Raw genomic sequence first — 20,409 nt, forward strand, 5'->3', positions numbered from 1 at the left:
GTGGTTGGGAAAGTTAGTTTGAAGAAGTTTTAAAAGTTGGTAATTCAATTAGAAATATTATAATGTTCAGCTCTATATGGACTACATGTGTATCAGCGTAAGTCGTACAGTAACAGCCAACATTAGGTTAAGCGGTTAATCCCGGTACCCGCATGTGTAAAGAATGGAATATAAATATATTGATATGTAATATAAGTACAATATTATTATATGGTTCAGGGGTGATACAGGGTTATATAATATTTACTGTGTATACCAATTTTAAATACCTATAACTGGCATAACTTATCCGCTAAAAAACTATGAATTCACCTTTTGGAGAGCAGTGAAAAACTTGGTGTAAAAATTTGGTGTAAAAATATTAAATGTGAGTCAAGAAAAAAAAAGTTCAAGCCGTCACTGGTGTAATACATCCCGATTATAAATCTTCTTCGATATACAACGATATAGATCTATTTCTTTTGGACTCCGAAGAAGTGCAACCGATTTGTCTCAACTCGTATCCGTCTTTACCACCGTCAAAACAGATAGCTACTAGTTGGGGACAAACTGCTACGAGTTAGTTTATAGTGTTTATAATATGACTCCTACTAAAAAACCAATAGCCAACGATAAAGACGTAAGTCAAACGTTAACATTTTGTTATTAATTTATTTTTCAGCTGGACCACTTGGTGACACTTTGTCAAAAGTGGTTTTGGAGGTTTTTCTGATAAAACAGTGCAATGAATGTTATTTTTCAGAAAATAATTTAAAATATAAATTCGGCATACTGCGTGACAGTATGATATGTGCGGGTTCGTCTGATGGCAGAAGAGACACTTATTACACTTATGTACGAAATGTGATAGTTGTAATGCTCTGTACAAAACTGAGTAACTAATTAATATCAATAATATTGCTGTAGGGCGGGCGATTCGGGAGGTCCATTTCAAATAAGATTACATCTTTTGGGAAATTTTGTGCCGACAAGAATACGCCTGCTGTTTGTACTAGAGTAGCCTGCAACTGCATATATTGGATCGAAGATATAGCGTTTTCAAATAACTAAAAATGTAATCATATTAAAAAGTTGACTTTCATTTTTTCGATTCAGATTGGTTCAACCATGAACTAATAGATTTTACAATGACGAGTGATCGTTTTTTTTATACACTCGATGTTAGTGTTCTACTTTTAATGTAGATAAAGGTATGACATGCCTACTGTAGATTCATGGTTAAGCATTATCGTATCATGCGTAATCTAATATATAAAAATCTCGTGTCACAATGTTTGTTACCAAACTCCTCCGAAACGGCTGGACCGATTTTCATGAAATCTTTTGTGTATATTAAGTAGGTCTCAGAGAGTGATGTAAACTTTTTTTTATACCCCTAGGTGTTAAGGGTGGCTCACCACAAATATTTTTTTTTTTAATATTTAACATAGTCGGGTGGTACTACTGAGTACCTTCCCTCTCTGTTATATCAACGCTATTCTCCATCAAAAAATTACTTATGGTATAAAATGTTTGTATAGATTGTAATTATTCTTTTAATAAAAATATAAAAAAAAAAATAAATATATTTAACATGTAAATTACGTTTCCACCTACCTGCAACATGACCTTTTTGTTGGTTTTTATCGGTTTGTTGATATAATTGTTCCGAGAAATTTATCGAACTATATAATATAATTTACCAATTATGTAATATGTATAGTGTATACCCATAATATTAAACGACCGCGTATTTATCGCATTTAACGAATTCATCAGAAACGACTCGACCGTTGAATGGGCCGGTCTAACACAATTTTTTTTTCTCTCTCATTTATAAGAAAGGTTAATAATCACATATTATAATTATGAACTTTAATTGGATCGATTTGTGTATTTTGTACAGTGCCAGCAAGACGCAAGGGGTGTGATTGGGCCCGTCCAACGACCAAAAGTACAATCATGCGAGATAGAAGAGCACAAAGAGGAGACGTACAAATCCAACCGAATGATGAAAATGTACGTGTGAACATGGTGCGATTGAGTGAGGCACAAGCTGAACAAAATCAAAAAAGACGATTATAGAAGCGCGTCGATTCGTAGTTGACGCACGCTGAGCAATATTAATGACCGACAACGTCAACAAGTACATAGAGCATTTACTTCCAATTCATTCCTTCGTCTAGCATTCGAGTATGGGCTCGATATTAAATATTACGCTCATTCGAAAGTAGAGATTGGTGGACAAGGAATGTCCGCATTGTAATGCGCCGCTCAAGTTCAAAAATGAGCCAGCCGGTGTGTGTTGCGCGTCCGGAAGAGTGCATCTACCGGAAATTGAAACACCACCCGAACCATTGAACGGTTTACTTATCGGTACGGATCCAGATTCTGACCTGTTCCTGAAGTCAATTCGAACATTCAATTCATGTTTCCCGATGACATCGTTCGGAGCAACAGAAATAGTTAAAAAATAATGCTGAAAATGGTCAACAATTTAATTCAACATTCAAAATCAAAGGCCAAGTTTATCATAGAGCGGGCTCATTGCTACCAATGCCAAACGAACCACATAAATATTTACAAATTTACTTTATGGGCGGTGAGGACTCCGAAAGCGCACTTGCCAATCGCGTGGATGCACGTTGTAGTTACAATATCGTACACTCCATTGCACTAAGAGACTGATAATATTTTTTTAAATTTTTATAATTTATGATAGAGATGTAATTTTAAATTTATTAGCTAACATTTTTTACAATGAATTCAAAAAAATTAATATTTGGTGTTTTGTTATTTTTATGGGCCGTCATCTTTCACAGTGCTCCATTCATCTCTCAGTCATAAACCAGTATACGACATTCCCACACACTTACAATAATTTAATTATTTTTTATTTGAATACCAAAATATTCATTAGATATAATTGATATGGCAAAACAACGTTTGCCGGGTCAGCTAGTATATATATATATATATTTATATTAATGTATCCACGGAGTCAGGGTACATAAATATTGTTATCTGATGCCAATACTTTAGTATACATTATAACATATTTGGACCTTTTCCATTAATTCACTACCAACATTTTTTTTTTTTGGTTTTTCCGTAGTGAATAATAATCGGTAGGTAGGTATCCCACTGTTTATTATTCCATGATTTTATTTTGCTCCAAGAACTCTCAATGGTATTATTAAAGTTATGGAAGTTCAAAGTTGCTGCCGTAATCACGCGTGTATCGGCACTCGTCGCTACGCTCCACAAATCGAAAATATCCCCCGACTTGCTGTGCAGCTCCGCCTCAAGTTGGTCACAGGGTAACCGTCGTATATCCACTCTTAATACGTATTATATAAATATTATTTAAGTTGAATAGTCGTTGTAAAATGAAGGTATTGTTATTAAGAGTGGATATACGGTGGTCAACCTGTGACCAACTTGACGTGGTGTTGCATAGCAAGTCGGGGGATATTTTCGATTTGCGGAGCGGAGCGACGAGTGCCGATACACGCGTAATCGCTGCAACTTTGAAAAACCGAAAAAAAGTGGTGGTAGTGAATTAACGGAAAAGGTCCCATATTTTATTTATTTCATTTATTTTTTATAATAACGAAATACATGGTTATATTTTATAAAATACAACAATTAATAATACCTCCCCAATAAAATATATTTCACCCTAGTAAATAACCCTAGATCGTAGTTTCGTAACCGCACTTGAGTAAATGTACTGCGCAGCTCTACGCCTCTACTATAACATTGAACACTCGCACCACTACGTATACATATAGCCTGTAGTCATTAGTAGTACTCACTAGGGTGGTTCTTATTTATGGGAATTTTTTTTTTTTCGATTATTTATGAAAGATCCCTCCAAACAGGTTTCAATGCGTATAAAAAAACTTATGCAGAATTTGAGCGCAATACGTAAAGATTTTAAAAATACTTAGTATAATTACTAACTTTATAGGTTTTGGGGCAACTAAACTGTATACGTCGGTAAGTACAATTTCTACTAATATTATCGAATACACTTCACTTAAAGCAAAACGTATACGAAATGTCGGGAAAATGCATACGAGCTGATGATAATAACCTGATTCCACGTGGGGGGAACCCGCCTAACCACTAGTACCTATGACAGCGCTCCCGGTGTTAATTTGTTTTCATAATAATATAAATAATATATTATACATTTAATAATATTATGTACTAGAATATACCTAACCTAACCATACGACGACTCGTCATTTATATAACTGGAATACGTATTCAGAGGTTATGTGTATGATATTTTATTTGAAAATGGGAAATGATATAGTTTTTAAAGTTATATTATTTTACATTACATTAATAATTGTCTTATGCATTTTCAACACATCATCACAAAAAGTAGTAAAAAATCTTGGCTTAAACGAAGGTACGTCGATATACTTTATACGTATTGGATAAATCATAAATGTACAACATTTGTATATTAGTACAAACATGACAAATAAAGATTCAACGCTACTGTAGTCATTATAGGTATATTTGAGAATCGTAAAATATATTTTTAACTAAATAACGATTGCTAGTTGCTACGATTGCTTACTAAAAAAAAAAAAAATAATAATATTTGTGTATCTACGAATAGTATAATTTCTGTATTTTAAATTAAGAATTTTTAAAACTAATAATTATTAGAGTAAGTTTTTTATTTTTATTTTAGCATAGGCACCTCAAATAGTGATGGGCGGGGATATAATTTCCCAGGGGGCCATTAATATGTCTATGGTATTGTTAAAGGCTCTTTAGGTCAATAGGTTATTACATCACTACATGTGCGATTAAATTTTGGTAATTGTGTCTCGCACAAAAATATACAATTATTGAGCAAAGAGAATTTAAAGAATAAAAAATTATTAACATTGAATACTTTCAGTTTATTGGGATAATTGTTTTTAAAATGTAAGTATTCCCTGTCTGTTTTGTTGTCATGCAACGATAAATTCTATTATCGCATCATAATGTCTATAAATGCGATTGCCTATTTATTATTTTTCGTAAATTATTTTTGTTCTATTTTTGGTTACTACATGTTTTTCATAATGTTATCGCTCGTACAATAATATGATTTATAAATATATATTTTGGAATTCTGCTTATACCGGTCGGAGTTGTATCACTTCTATAGTTCAATTATTAATAGTTGTACCTATACATACGGGCATACCGTAATATGGTACATTTAACTCCATTAATGCTAATGAATGTCCAGAAAGATATAGAGATTGATAAAGAACATTATTATTAATTCCATTGCTGGTTCATCCGATACATTAAAAAGATTACTTACGTTATGAATAAAGAAATTGCATATTATTATAATGATATAATGTGTTAAATCATTTATTTGTCGTTGTTTAAAATTAACCAAGTCTGTTGATTAGTATAATATAATTATTTAAAAAGTGTATCGGCGAATTTAAGGTAATTTCATTAAAAAAGATGTGTATGTTATATGCAATGTTTTTGGAAATAATTAGCTTCAACAGTAGTGTTATTAATAAGAAAATAAGATTAATATTTGTAGTTTAAAAAATATATATAAATTATATAATATTTTTAAAAATTGGAATGTCACACGACACGTGTCTACGCTCGGAATTGTTTTTCACATGTTCTTATGGAATGATAATTAATATTTTTATCGTTTAATGTTCAAATTTTGTTAATATCATTAAAATTGTAGAATTAAAAAATGGTAATACAAAGTCCCATATTTGTAGTTTTTACTAAAATCAAAAATAGTTTGTTTTACAGACATGAAGTTTAATTGTAGATATTTAATAATTACGATTTCAGTTTTTACTGATTTTGGGTATATACTGATACATACACGATACACGCCTATACCTAATCACACTTACCTATTGAAATAAACATAATCAATTAAATCATTTGCAGGATGTAATAAAAATTTCCAATCAATGAAATTTGACTATCTTCCTGTGCCAATGGATCATAAACCACTTAAAAATCAAGAGTTGCTGAAATTGAACGATACACATAATCTACTTAAATCTCGGCCTACTAAGTTCTACTCTTATGTGTATGGTGGTATAGAATCTAAACTACGAGAATTTCCACACATGGTAGTATTGAATCATAAACATATTCTCCGTCGAGATAGATATAGCTATTATTTATTGTTGTAAACTTGTAAATGTATAACTATATAGGCATTATTAGGTTATGGTGCCACCACAACGAATGCAGATGACTGGAGATGTGGAGGTTCGCTTATAAGCGAAAGGTGGATACTGACTGCTGCGCACTGTCTACAGAGTTCTGGGTAAAATAAGATAATACAAATTAAATAGTAAATACTAGTGAAGTCCAACTGAAAATAAATAGTGTGTGCTGTCCGTTATTTATCATAGATAAAACTAGAAACTAGTTTTTTTTTAATTTAAGGAATATGGCTCGTTGGGCTCGCCTCGGAGTTTTGGCAACAGTCTTCAATGAAAGCAACGTACATCGTCCCAAGGACTATCAAATAGTGGAACATGTAATACATCCCGATTATAAGCCTCCTTCGCTTTACAACGATATTGCTCTATTCCGTTTGGAAAGGGACGTCGAATTCTCCGAAGAAGTGCGACCAATTTGTCTCAATTCGGATCCGTTTTTAACGCCGTCAAAACAGATAGTTACTGGTTGGGGACGAATTTCTACGGGTTAGTTTATATGATTTCCCCGAAGAACCAGTAGCTATAATCATTGTAGTAAGTAAAAAGTTGTCTTTTTTTTTAAATTAAATTTTTTACAGGTGGACCGGTCAGTGACACTTTGTTAAAAGTATATTTGGATATTTTACCGATAAAACAGTGCAATGAAAGTTATTTTACAAATAATAATTCAAAATTACAATTTGGCGCATTACCTGACAGTATGATATGTGCGGGTTTGTTTGATGGCAAAAGAGACAGTTGTACGGTACAAACTATGAAAGTTGTAATGATGTGTCTGTATAATCTGTATGACTATATATAGTTAAATAATATCCAAATAATTGTAGGGTGATTCGGGAGGTCCTCTTCAAGTAATACATGCTGACATCGCCGAAATGTATACAAAATACGGAATTACATCTTTTGGGAGATTTTGTGGTGACAAGGACACCCCCGGTATTTATATTAAAGTAGCAAACTACATATCATGGATCGAAAAAATTGCGTTTTTAAATAATTAAAAATGTAATTAAATTAAAAAAATTGTTTTCCATCTGCTACTTTTGCACTGCTACCTATCCATATAATTATTTAATCATGGAAATATTTAAAACATTAAAAACATGAATTCTTTTTTTGATAATTATTTTAATATTATTCTCGATAAAACTACGAGTAAAAATGTTACTTATTAAGTAATGTTATTATAATATGTTTAATTACATAATTTTGTGTACCTACCTATTTAATAACTTGTTTTTGCAATATACCTTTAAAAATAAGGTTTTAATTGTAGATTTATATACTTAACATTTTTAATAATAAATACATCATAGAAACGAGTCAAAATATTTTGACCACAACTAACCACTCCGATCACAATGGCATTCCCATCTTCAAATGTAACTGCATTATCATATTCCCTGTTGTACCTATAGCACAAATCCATTGATTTTCACATGCGTTTCTTATTCTTGTTGTCACTCGTCCTTGATAATTATTGTCTGTCTCGTCGATAATACTCACAATACTCATATTATAGTTGTCGCTGATGTATTGTTGAGTTGCCTATCAACCTTAAAGAAGGGCGCTCTCATACATCCATCGCCTGAATCCGACATTAGCGCATGCAAGTCTGGTTGCCTGCCCAACTCACCACATGCGTTTTCTATCTTTTTCGGTAGATAAACGTGCTTACAAGTTAACCTATTAAATGATCCTTCGAAACTATCATTTACCATACAGTAATTTTAGATTTCGAATAGAACAATGGATTTATTGATTTTACGACGATGATGTGTGTGTGTGTTTTTTGTGTGTCTGACATCACTTTTTCGGACAGTTTGAAATTGCTTCAATTTTCTAATTCATTATTTTTTCTTTTAGGAAAATTAATCTAGTTGGTATATTAAGGAGTCGAAAGTTAAAAATTCACAGTAATTTTCAAAAGCGTCGTGAAACAACTATTTAAGTTCAAATTTCGACAAAATACGTAAAAATCACGATAATGTGAAAATTATTTTGAGTCAGAAATTCATAAAAAATTGTATTTTTAAATCTGTAATTTGAAAATGTAATACAAGATTCTTCATAAGTTTGTTTACCTTTTTCGAAAAGTCAAATTAAATGTTTATGAGCGTTTGAAGTTCACATTTTTACAATATTGAATAATCACTCTTCCTCATATAGCGATTTTCTTATTTTGTTGTAATTCAAAAACGGATACCGTAAACACTTGAAATTTACACCATATGTTTATTTTATTATTTTCTACGCTTGATTAAATTTTCAAAATATTTTGACACGTTTAGAGTTGTTTGCGGACATTTTTTTTAGTTTTTTTTTTTTATAAATGTTATTACAATTTTATTCGTAAGTTAGGTTAGGTTAGGTTAGGTTAAAATACTCGAAAATGTAATACAAAACTCCTCATACATTGTTACAATATCAGTTTAAAAATAATAAAACACGTAGGCAAGTTTTTTTTTATAATCTTTTAAAGTTCAAATGTTGACATAATTTATCAAATTTGTACTTGTAAAGATTGAAAATTTAAAATAAGGTTACACGTAAATAGTTAATTTTTTAACTAAGAAATAATATACATGAACACAGTTTTAGATTCTGAGCGAAGCGATGAATGTATTGATTCTACAATGATGTGTGTTTTTTTTTTTATTTTTTTTTTTTATTTTTGTGTCTGTCATCACCTTTTAGGACAGTAAAAGTGCTTGGATTTTCTTCAATAGTAACTTTTCTGATAGGAAAGTGAATCTAGTTGGTACTTTGGGGGGTCAAAAGTAAAAACTTCCCAGTGGTTTTCACAAGCGACGTGAAAAACAAAAGAAAAATTATGGAAAAACGGGAATTTATACGCAAAATCTGTTTTCGAGAAAATAGATTTTGATTTTTGGTGTAACTCTAAAACAAATGATCGTAGGGACATGAAATTTTGACTGAATGTTTATATTAGCATTTTCAATACACCATAAAATTTACAAAATATTTTGACTCTTTTTGAGCTGTTTACGGACATTGTCAGTCTTCAAATTTTTTAGTTTTTTTTTCTATAAATATCAATAAAATTTTATCTGTTGAGTAAAAAAGCTTGAAAATTTAATAGAAGGCTCCTAGGTTATTGTTTCAAAGGCAAATGAAAAAAATTAAAAATCCTTAGTCACAGTTTTTAATTATAAGCATTTAAAGTTCAAATTTTGACAAAATACGGAAAAATCACGAAAAATAGCAAATTATTTTGAGTTGAGAATTCATAAAAATTTTTCTTTTTAAATCTAAGATTTGAAAATATAATATAAGATTACTCATAAGTTTGTCTACCTTTATCAAAAAAAAAATGTCTAGAAGAAACTTAAATTAAATTTTTATGAGCGTCTGAAATTTATATTTTTACAACATTTGATATTTACTCGTTTTCTCATGTAACAATTTTCTTATTTTATTGTAATTAAAAAACGAATGACTGTAGATACTTGAGAATTTCACTGAATGTTCATATTAGCATTTTCTATACACAATAAAATTTACAAAATATTTTGACTCTTTTTGAGCTGTTTACGGACATTGTCAGTTTTCAATTTTTTTAGTTTTTTTTTTCTATAAATATCAATAAATTTTTATTTGTTGGGTAAAAAAGCGTGAAAATTTAATATAAGGCTCCTGATATATCGTTCTAATAGCAGTTGAAAAATATTAAAAATACATAGGCACAATTTTTTTTTATAAGCATTTAAAGTTCAAATTTTGACAACATTTATCAAATTTATAATTTATTAATTATTTTGTGGTTAAAAATGTATAAAATGTTTAACTTTTATGGCTAAAGATTGAAAATTTAAAACAAGGCTCCGAGTAAATAGGTTATATATAAATTACTTTATTCACAATAGTATCATCAAATATACTTGGTAAAATCATAGGCTGACTGACCGTTTTCGCTCAGAATCGTTTCTCTTATACAATGATATTATATCATTGAATTCAAATTTAACACCATCCATTACAGTGACCCACTTGTAACCTACTGTACAGCAGAGCGACATCCACTTATCCACCTTTTTTATAGTTATTTTATGTTGAAATTTGGACGAAATAACATATTATTAAATAACCAAGTATAACGATTTTAGTTATTTTTTTGTAGTTTTATAATTTTAATTCAACTTACCGGCTACCGTATTAATAATAAGTTATAACAATATAAATATAATATAAAATATCCTAGACTGACAAACCGTCTCCAATCAGAATCGTGTTTTCGTATACAATGATATTATATCATTGAATTAAAATGTAATACCATCCATTACAGGGATCCTCTTGTACACTACTGTACAACAGAGCGACATCCACTTGCCCACTATCTTATTAATTGTTTTAATTTTCATATGTTAGCTGTTAACTATTTGAAGTTTCAACTAAAAACAAGTTAGGAAAGCTAAATTACTCTACATATACAATACCTAATTATTCCATATACAATTGATGTACAGCTAGTAAATATGGACAATAAATAAATATCTTTAAATCATTAATCGTCACTATGTATATTGGTATAACTAACGGACAGGCACAATGTGAATATAATATGTGTTCTAAACATATAATTAAATCAAATTTTGCAAACTATTATTTTAACTTAACATACATTTCAGAGTTGTCATAACTTAACAATTATTGATGATTATGATATTATAGTTATATTATATTGACTTAAGTAATGAGATAAACAGTTTTAAACACGCTCAGTCGTTTAGTAGACGCTAGACTGTTATTGAGACCTACTGTAAATCAGTTATAAATTAGGAACAGGGATCAGGGATCAGGGATGGAACAAACGTGAACAAACGAAGAACAATCGAAACCCTATGGTCCGGTGCTGAAATTCTCGAAGGTGTTGATATTTTCTTGGCACCCCACCGTAGTCGGCTATTAGTTGGAAACGAGGATAGAACAAGATTTTTGCAACAAACAAGAACAATCGAAAACCATGGTTTTGGTTTCAAAATTCAAAAGGGGGGTGCCAAGGAAATGTACCTAATCTACCAGCAATCCAAATAACTCTGTTTGAGGGCAGACTGCGGGGTAAATAGTTTGATATTATGTAACTATTTACTGCTTAAGGAATTAAGGACTTACGGTTTAATAACTCGATGACTAATTTAGATGAATCAATATTTTTAAAAAAAAGTTCTGCTTAACAATTTCCAGTGAAAAATAGCGGTGTTTGCATTCGAAAAAGGAAGTTTGTGTGGCACACTTGAAATGGTATGAATCTATATAAAAGTCTAAGTGTTTTAAATATGGTCCTTTATAAGTATCCTTCAAGATTTCAAAACCAGAATTTTAATAAATGCATACCGCGTGTTTCAAGGTACACTGAAAACAACGCTCAAACGTAATTTCCATAACGCACTTAAGTATGTACTGCGCAGCTCTACTATAACATTGACCACTCACCTCTGCCTAACCATAAAGGCTATTGCCTATAGTATAAATACGATGTAATACAACAACAGGACTTAGTTCCTATAATCTAAATATGCAATAAATTATCGTTTACATACCTGGAATTGCTTTTCAGAAGTTATTTATAAATATTTTATTTGAAAATGGGAAATACCATATTTTTTAAAGTTATATTATTCAGCATTGCATTAATCGTTTTATGCATTTACAACACATCATCACAACGAGTGGTAAAAAATCTTGGATTGAATGAAGGTATGTCGATTTACATTATGCACATTGATAAATGTACAACATTTGTATATATATATATATATTTTTTTTGATCAACCCGCTGCAACAGGGCCATTGGGTGGTTTTTTTAACTGTGGGGGAGGGTACTGTAGGTTGGGTTAACACGTGTATTTAGCTTTGGCAGAATTTCGAATTGGGCACCCTTAGGTTTCTGCCATGCCCGGCGGCATTTGTATATATTAGTAGGTATAGACTACAGACATAACAAATCAGACTAATAAAGATTCAACGACACTATAGTTATTATAATATAATATTTGAGAATCGTAAACATTTTTAGTTAAAAAATTACACCGATTATATTACCAAATTTTTAATATTATATTATTTAGGAATAATTCAATAAAGTAGGTGTATTGTTTGCGGTACGCACGGTATACATAGGTACACTGTAAAGCTCCCTATTATATTTTAGGTCCACTAGATACAGCAGAATTTAAGATTTAAGGCATGTTGTTATGGTTTATAGCTAAAAACAAATATATTGATTAAGCTGTGGATGCAAGGATGGCTTTTTGAATAATTAATACTATTAAACCTTCCCTAATCCTCATCAAGGGTAACCTGAAACAAATTGTTAGTCTAACCTCCTATTAATTGTGTAAATTAGCCATAAATAATGTGAAAGATTTCAATAAACATAGTTGCCTGCACAGTATTTATGCGTAGGTACCAGAAAAAAATGTTAATTACGCAACTGCGACCAACTCAGAATAATTTGTCTTACGATCTAACTGCAGGTACATATTATTGTAAATAACTTATATTTTAAATACTATTATAATTATGCATCGATTTTTATATAATAAATTACATTTTCAGTTTCCTACTAATATCTGCATAATAATAATAAGTGCTAAAAATTATTTTAAAAAACTAAAAAGGGTGTTTTAATTTAACTACTAGTTTAACTCTAATTATAAATTTAATATATATTAATTTACAATAATAATATTGACTTGGTTGCTACGGTTGCACGTGATATACATATATTATATATATACGGTTACTGTGGTTGTCTTTTGAAGGTCAAATTAAAATGAATATGATGTCCGTTTGCAGGTGAGACAAAAACGATAGTGAAATAATCGATGGTTACCGTCGATATATAATATATATATATATATATGTCTTATCTATTATTATAACTTATATAGGCATCGATTCGCGGTTGCCTTTTGAAGGTCATCCAAATCAAATCTTAGAAAAAGCTCTTCGTCATACAAAACTAGAGACCAACTTGGTTCAGAATATACCAAGTTTATCTCTGTACGTTTAGCCGTTGTCGAGAAATCGCGCGGACAAACAGACAAGATTCGAAGTTAAATAAAAACTTTTAATTAAATAAAAACCTTTAATAATAATAATAATAATAATAATAATAATAGAATATTCATACAAGGATTATACTTAGACTGCTCTGTATGCAAATTATTTTAATAAATTATAATAATTAGGCACTTCTAAATACCAATGTTTTTAGTAAAAAATATTAACATTTAAAAAGGAGTTATTTTGACATATTTTGTATACTGGATGTTGAATAATTATTATGAAACTCTGAAAATATTTAAAACACCAACCATATTTGAATACAACTCGCTGACCTTAATTATTTCGAAGAGTATTTTACCTATAACTGTACCTATTATATAAATAATAACTCCTTTTTTCTACTATTTTTTTTCTTTATTCAACAGTTTTGAGCTCTTTTTATATAGTGATATTAAAATGTTTTAGTACTGTATGGATACAACCCCCATCTAATATTACATTAAAAAAAAACATAAAATATAAAAAATACAAAAAAAACCAAATATTTAGCTATATTTTTAGCTCAAATGTTAAATGTATATTTCTTTCAGGTGAGATTTGTCGGAAAGCCCTTAAAGCAAATCAAAAGTATGTGTGTACAGCTACAAGACACTGTAACGCTTTTAAAGAAAGTATTAGAACCCGTAATTATCTTGATATATGTAAGTTCGTTGGTTTACGGCCGATAGTTTGCTGTCCAGTAACGTCTAATGAATTACTAAAAACTAAAAATGCAGAAAGATCAATATCTGCCGATGAAAGTATGAAAACGCATTACCTAATTTATATTATATTTTATTTATATATTTATGTTATATACCTATAAGCTTAAATACGTAAATACCCGAAATCAGTTAATAGTTATTCCTTACAAAATTTTTCTATTTTGTTTAACATAACTTTTTTTCCAATGCCTTCTTTGTGCATAGAGAAGGACTCTGCCTCATGGGTAATTCGTGCTTAGTATAATTGATTCTCAGTGGAACGGCAATTAATGTATTGGTGTAGGTACCATTTTTTTAATCTAATTTTCTTGTGTTTTTATTAGAGAAACTTTTTATCAACCGCTGTAACAATAAAAATACTTCAATCTACAACGTTCATGGTGGTTAGTGGTTACTGGTTCTGGTAACAAATCGGGGTTAATTGGTAAACTAGAGACTTCTTTAAGGAGCCAAAATTAAAAATGTCCAGTAGCTACGATACAAAATAATCAGTAAATACAAAAAATGTAATATTTATTACATATCAAAATAATTTGTTGGTTCCTTCTTCGATTTATTTTACTTTTTTTTATGAATATTGGTAAAAGAAATTATTTTGTTTGATAAAAAACTTAAATATTTAATAAAAGGTTCTCATACGTTGTTATTATAGATATTTACATTATATAATTTATTATAAATATTAATGTAACGTCATCAGTGGCGTACACAAGAATTTTCATTGGGGGAGGGGGGGGCTTATAATATATTCATAATAAACCAAAATGAGTCAAAATAATTTGAAAATTGTTTATTTTCATGAATAGAAAATAATAAAATAATACATTTGGTGAACATTTCAAGTACCTACGGTTATAAGTTTTTAAATTACAACAAAATAAGAAAATTCCTAAGAAATATTGTTAATTTCCGCGTGAATATCCAATGTCTAACTTCAGACGCTCATAATAAAATATTCTGAATTTATGCTCAACTTTTTTTTAAATTACCACTAACAAGGTATGATAAACCTTGTATTAGATTTTTAAGTTGTATAACATAGCAAAACAATTATTATGGGCAATCATTTTTAAAAACACAAATAAAAATTTAAATTTTCTTCTGCCTATAAATAGTTTAACAAGTCAAAATATTTTTAAAATGTTAATGTTTATGGAAAACGGTATTATAAACATTCGGTGAAAATTAAATTTAACTGTGGTATAGTTATTTTTTTTTTAGAGTTACTTCAAACAACAAAATCGACTTTGTAGAAAACTAGTTTTGCGTAAAAATCTCTGTTTTTCGACTATTTTGAAAACTAATGAGAATTTTTCACTTTTGCCAAACATTTTAGACTTTTTGTCAACTTTTCCACAAAAGTGTTTACGTAAGCACGGTTCTTATTCATAGGCATTTCAATTTAAACTATGACAAAATTACGAAAAATTGAATGCAATATAGGGAATGTATAATCGAAAATTGAATACAAAGTCCCTTAGAAATAGGTCTTACAGAAACCAAAAATCTAAAAAAATTTGTAACTATAGTTATTTTTATATAGACTTATGAGGTTCAAAGAATAACAAATAAACTGATTTTGGGTATTTACTGTTATTGACATAGTTAAACCTATTGACTAATCATATCTATCGGACTAAATGTTGTAATTTAAATAATTTTCAGAATGTTATCAATTTTCCAAATTAGTTAAAAATAAATATAAGCCTTCATCTGTGAGAGGCAAACCAATTCAAAAAGAAGAGTTTCTACCCACGATAATATTGAATCGTAAACGTCGATCTCTAACGCCTCATCCTTATTCAGTAGGTGGTACAGCGGCCAAACCTCAAGAGTTTCCACACATGGTAATATTTAATCATAAATATATTCAAAGTCGAGATAGGTATAGTATATTATTATGTATTGTTGTAAACATATAACTATAATAGGTGCTATTGGGTTATGGTGCCACCCCAACAAATGGAGAGGATTGGAAATGTGGAGGTTCGCTGATAAGCAAAAGGTGGATATTGACTGCTGCACACTGTCTAGAAAGTTCTGGGTAAATATGATGGTATAAATTAAATACTGCTTATAAGTAACTAATTAAAACCAATACTGCGCATTTCTTTTAATTTTAAGGAATATGGCTCGTTGGGCTCGCCTTGGAGTTTTAGAAAGAGTCGTTAATGAAAGCCACGTACATCGTCCCAATGACTATGAAATAGTTGAGCATATAATACATCCCGATTACAATCCACCTTCGCTGTACAACGATATAGCTTTATTTTGTTTGGAGAGGAACGTCGTATTTTCCGAAAAAGTGCGACCGATTTGTCTTAACACTGATCCAAATTTAATTCCGCCAAAGCAAATAGCTACTGGTTGGGGACGAATTTCAACGGGTTGGTTTAAAATTTAAATGATGATCTAAAATAGAAAAGTAGCCATTAGCCACAACCATAGTAGGTGAAAAACTTAATATTTTTTCTTTTCGTTACAATTTTCTAGCTGGACCACTTAGTGACAATTTGTTAAAAGTGGATTTGGATATTTTCTCGATGAAACACTGCAACGAAAGTTATTATAATGATCCAAAATTAAGATTTGGAATATTACCTGACAGCATGATATGTGCGGGTTCGTTTGATGGTACAAAAGACAGTTGCATGGTACGAACTTTGACTGTAGTTGTAATGCTTTTTATGTTACTATATAGTTTAATAATATCAAATTTACTGTATAGGGTGATTCGGGAGGTCCACTTCAATTAGAACATGCCAACTACACGGGAATGTATACACAATACGGGATTACATCTTTTGGGAGATTTTGTGCCGACAAGGATACACCCGGAATTTATACTAAAGTAGCCAATTATATTCCATGGATCGAAAAAATAGTATTTTCAAATAACTGAAGACGTATAATAAAGCGTAGTAAAAAAAAAATCGTATTTATTTTCTATTTAAATTTCTAATCCATTGAATGAAATACAAAAGAGTCTGGTATACAGTTTGTGATTTGTCAACAATTGTACTAAGTTATAAATTATAACACCTTAACTTTTAACTTGATTTCACATGTTTATTGATATTAGATACATTCTACTACCCTGTTCGAGAATTTAATCATAAAATGATTATAAATAAAATTCTACAATTACCTGTGTCAGTTCCGGGTCAAAGAAAAAATGTATGTTGATAAAATATACACTAATTTAAACCTTCCAAGTTCCTTATTTCCATTATTCTCATATTTCATAACCATCACGATGTCTGGAACATTATTATTACTTAATAGAATATTGTTAGGTTGGATTAACTCCAAGGTTATTTTTTGATTTTTGTTGGAAATAAATGTATGACGTATATTATGTACTACCATAAAAGTGGTGTATCTAAATTGCATATCCAATACGCCTTGTTATAATAGTAGTAGAGGTGGGTTGAACTGTTCGAAGTTCAAAAAACCAGGCCAAACTTTAGTGGTTTGGTTTAAAATGTTATGATTAATCCAAACTAAAAAATAATTCAAACACGTCAAACATTTTGACCAAAAAATGTTACTTTAGAATCTATACCATCTTTCCGTCGAACGATGTGAATAGGTTTGTGGTATAAATAGTTAATAGATTAATCCAAATGTTTTTAAAGTCTTATTGTGTACACAAAATATAATTATATACGTAAAAGCTATAAGTCTCCACGAAAAATATTTTTGAAATATAATAAAATAATTTTTATTGTTATTCTTCCTTTAAATATCTAATTTCACCCAAATTTTAACTTATAAAAGCAGGTCAATAAAAAATTATGCTTGTAATATATTATACTCATCGGATTATTTAGTTCCATAATAAACTACTTATACTTCGTATTACTTTCTACCTTCACTTTTATCTTAACTTTGTATTACATTTTTAAGCTATTATAACTATACAAATTGAATATTTTATAAATGTGTTACTTACTACAAAATAAAATGCAAATTTTCACGATTTTGTCCAATTTTCTGAAAATTTGAACTTCAAATACCTAAGTACTTATAAAAAAAATCTACACATGTATCTCTTATATTTTCAAATAATTTAAACTTTGATTTATCGAAAATTTGATATGTTATACTTTTATAAGATGAACTCATGTGTCCTCTTAAATATTAATAGGTAATAAATAAATAATATTAAATCGTCAATTTTATTTCAGAACTGTTGTGGGCAATTGAACTGATGATACTTAATGAAACATATTAGTCCATTATTTCACAAGACCGTAACAGTAAGTTATTACTGTAATTAGTATTAAGTAGATCGAACGGTATCGTTAGATCGCACATTGGAGTGCTGCCAACGATAATATAAAATTATAGGTATTAATAATTAAAGTTCTTCCAATAACTATTGCTGGTGTGTCCTTGACATTAGGCTATTTCGGGAAAATTTGTTCTCGGCTGCAATTGGATTCAGTTTTAAAGACGGCACTCGTGGTCTCGTAGTTTGCCTTTTATCGTTCTACCTATCCCTTTCTATTTCTTATTTGGATGCACCACACAAATCACATGTGAAACGTATACCCATCGGGCCATGACGTATAGGTACGTTACCAATAACTAATAAGTGGACTCTTCATTTAAAATCTTCAATATATGACTTCTGTTATATTGTTGTTAGGTTATAATACCCAAAGGGCGAGTAATCCAGTATCGACCTATTTTCAAAGAGCTTAACTTGTATAAAGTTCATAATATAATATGATTGGTAGACAGTAGGTAGACCAATAATTGAATAATGGTAATCAAAATCGAAACGCGCGTGTCAACTGAAGATAGGTAATAATTATTATTCATAATGCAGACGACGAAACGAACAACAAAATTTTTTTATAATTTTTATTATAATAACCACGTGAGTATGACCTATTATTTTTACTTAAATTTTCAAATCTTATATTTAAAAAGAAAAATTTTTATGAATTCTTAAATCAAAATAATTTGCTAATTTTCGTGATTTCACCGTATTTTGTCAAGATCTTAACTTTAAATGCTAATAAAAAAAAACCGTGACTAGGGATTTTTAATATTTTCAAATGTCATTGTAACAATATAGTAGGAGCCTTTTATTAAATTTTCAAGCTGTTTTACCCAATAAATTAAGTTTTATTAACATTCATAGAAAAAAAAACTAATAAAATTGAAAAACTGAAAATGTCCCTAAACAGTTCAAAACAAATCAAAATATTTTGAAAATATTATCGCGTATAGAAATTTCGAATATAAATAACCAGTGAACATTCGATGTATATACGTTTATGTGTTCATATGTTTTAGAGTTACACAAAAAACCAAAATCGATTTTGTCGAAAACCGATTTTGCGTACAAATTTCCGTTTTCTCTTAATTTGTATGTTGTTTTTACTGGCGCTTTAGAAAACTATTGGGAATTTTGACCTCCCGAATGCACCAACTAGCTTCACTTTCCCATCGAACAAGATACTGTTGAAGAAAATTGAAGCAATTTTACTGTCCCAACGGTGGTGAAATAATAAAAAACACACATCATTGTAAAATCAATACATTCATCGCTCCACTAAGAATATAAAATCTTTTTAATGGCAAAAGTTATTTCACACATTTTAAAAGACCTTCTCCTAATCGACAAATATGGAGAGCAATCTAGGTGAGTCATATTTATTTTTCAAAAAATGTTTGTAATAATATTAGTTATTATTTTATTAGTAGTTATTACCTTTTAATTAATAATAATAATCAATTGTTTTTATCATATACTTTTTTAATGAAAAAGTCTTTGTGCTATTCAGTAAATATATCGCTTATAATATATTGAACTAATAACAAACTGTTATTTACAATTATAATTTCCTTAATATTTTGAAGAGAAAAAAATAATAAATAGGAATTTTTTTCGATATTAGTGTAGGGAAGAGGAGATTTTAAATTGTTGGCACTAATTGAGAAAATGTTTTCGAGCGCCGTTGCATATATTATCATTGTATACAAGGTGTAAGTTGTCCCTGCCAATATAACTTTCATACCTACTAATTAATAGTATACGATTATAATATATTTACGCAAATTATTATATCTACTGTATTATATTATTTAAGAAATAAACAAAGCGGTATTAATAGTTTGTTGTAATATTTGGTACTCCTTTCTTTAGGTTTGGTTTGTCTTCTTTTGTTGTCAAGTCACTTCAAATTCCTAAATTTCGGATGTATGTGTTAATAACATTCCAAGTATTGATTAATATTTTTGTTAAATGGTCGAATACAGCTGTACTTATAGTACGTAAGTATTTAAGTATCGGCAGTTGGAAAATAGAAGAATATATTACCATTCAGATAAGAAATTTATTTTCATGCACAGTGTACACCTATCATGGGTGCATA

At 29.6% G+C, this 20,409-nt stretch overlaps 2 protein-coding genes across 2 annotated transcripts; both read left to right on the forward strand.

The window, feature by feature from the left end:
- The first annotated feature begins 5,426 nt into the window (after positions 1-5,426).
- Positions 5,427-7,265, forward strand: LOC132940874 (serine protease snake-like). The gene is made up of 6 exons (XM_061008671.1): positions 5,427-5,454; positions 5,932-6,119; positions 6,207-6,319; positions 6,442-6,704; positions 6,797-6,963; positions 7,046-7,265. The coding sequence occupies exons 2-6, from the start codon at positions 5,955-5,957 to the stop codon at positions 7,217-7,219; spliced, it is 882 nt and encodes a 293-aa protein (XP_060864654.1). The 5' UTR covers positions 5,427-5,454; positions 5,932-5,954; the 3' UTR covers positions 7,220-7,265.
- A 4,447-nt stretch (positions 7,266-11,712) lies between these two features.
- Positions 11,713-17,076, forward strand: LOC132940873 (venom protease-like). Its single transcript, XM_061008670.1, has 7 exons — positions 11,713-11,939; positions 13,844-14,053; positions 15,683-15,864; positions 15,949-16,061; positions 16,142-16,404; positions 16,511-16,671; positions 16,746-17,076. Exons 1-7 carry the CDS (start codon positions 11,828-11,830, stop codon positions 16,917-16,919), a joined length of 1,215 nt encoding a protein of 404 aa, XP_060864653.1. The 5' UTR covers positions 11,713-11,827; the 3' UTR covers positions 16,920-17,076.
- The last annotated feature ends 3,333 nt before the right edge of the window (positions 17,077-20,409 follow it).

This window comes from Metopolophium dirhodum, chromosome 3 (assembly GCF_019925205.1).
Source record: "Metopolophium dirhodum isolate CAU chromosome 3, ASM1992520v1, whole genome shotgun sequence".
In the NCBI taxonomy this organism is placed as follows: Eukaryota; Metazoa; Arthropoda; class Insecta; order Hemiptera; family Aphididae; genus Metopolophium; species Metopolophium dirhodum.

Coding starts and splice junctions, on each gene's coding strand:
- LOC132940873 (XM_061008670.1), top strand. CDS start 11,828: ATGGGAAATACCATATTTTTTAAAGTTATATTATTCAGCATTGCATTA. Junction 15,865..15,948: donor CTCAAGAGTTTCCACACATG/GTAATATTTAAT, acceptor TAACTATAATAG/GTGCTATTGGGTTATGGTGC. Junction 16,405..16,510: donor TTGGGGACGAATTTCAACGG/GTTGGTTTAAAA, acceptor ACAATTTTCTAG/CTGGACCACTTAGTGACAAT.
- LOC132940874 (XM_061008671.1), top strand. CDS start 5,955: ATGAAATTTGACTATCTTCCTGTGCCAATGGATCATAAACCACTTAAA. Junction 6,120..6,206: donor TACGAGAATTTCCACACATG/GTAGTATTGAAT, acceptor ATAACTATATAG/GCATTATTAGGTTATGGTGC. Junction 6,705..6,796: donor TTGGGGACGAATTTCTACGG/GTTAGTTTATAT, acceptor AATTTTTTACAG/GTGGACCGGTCAGTGACACT.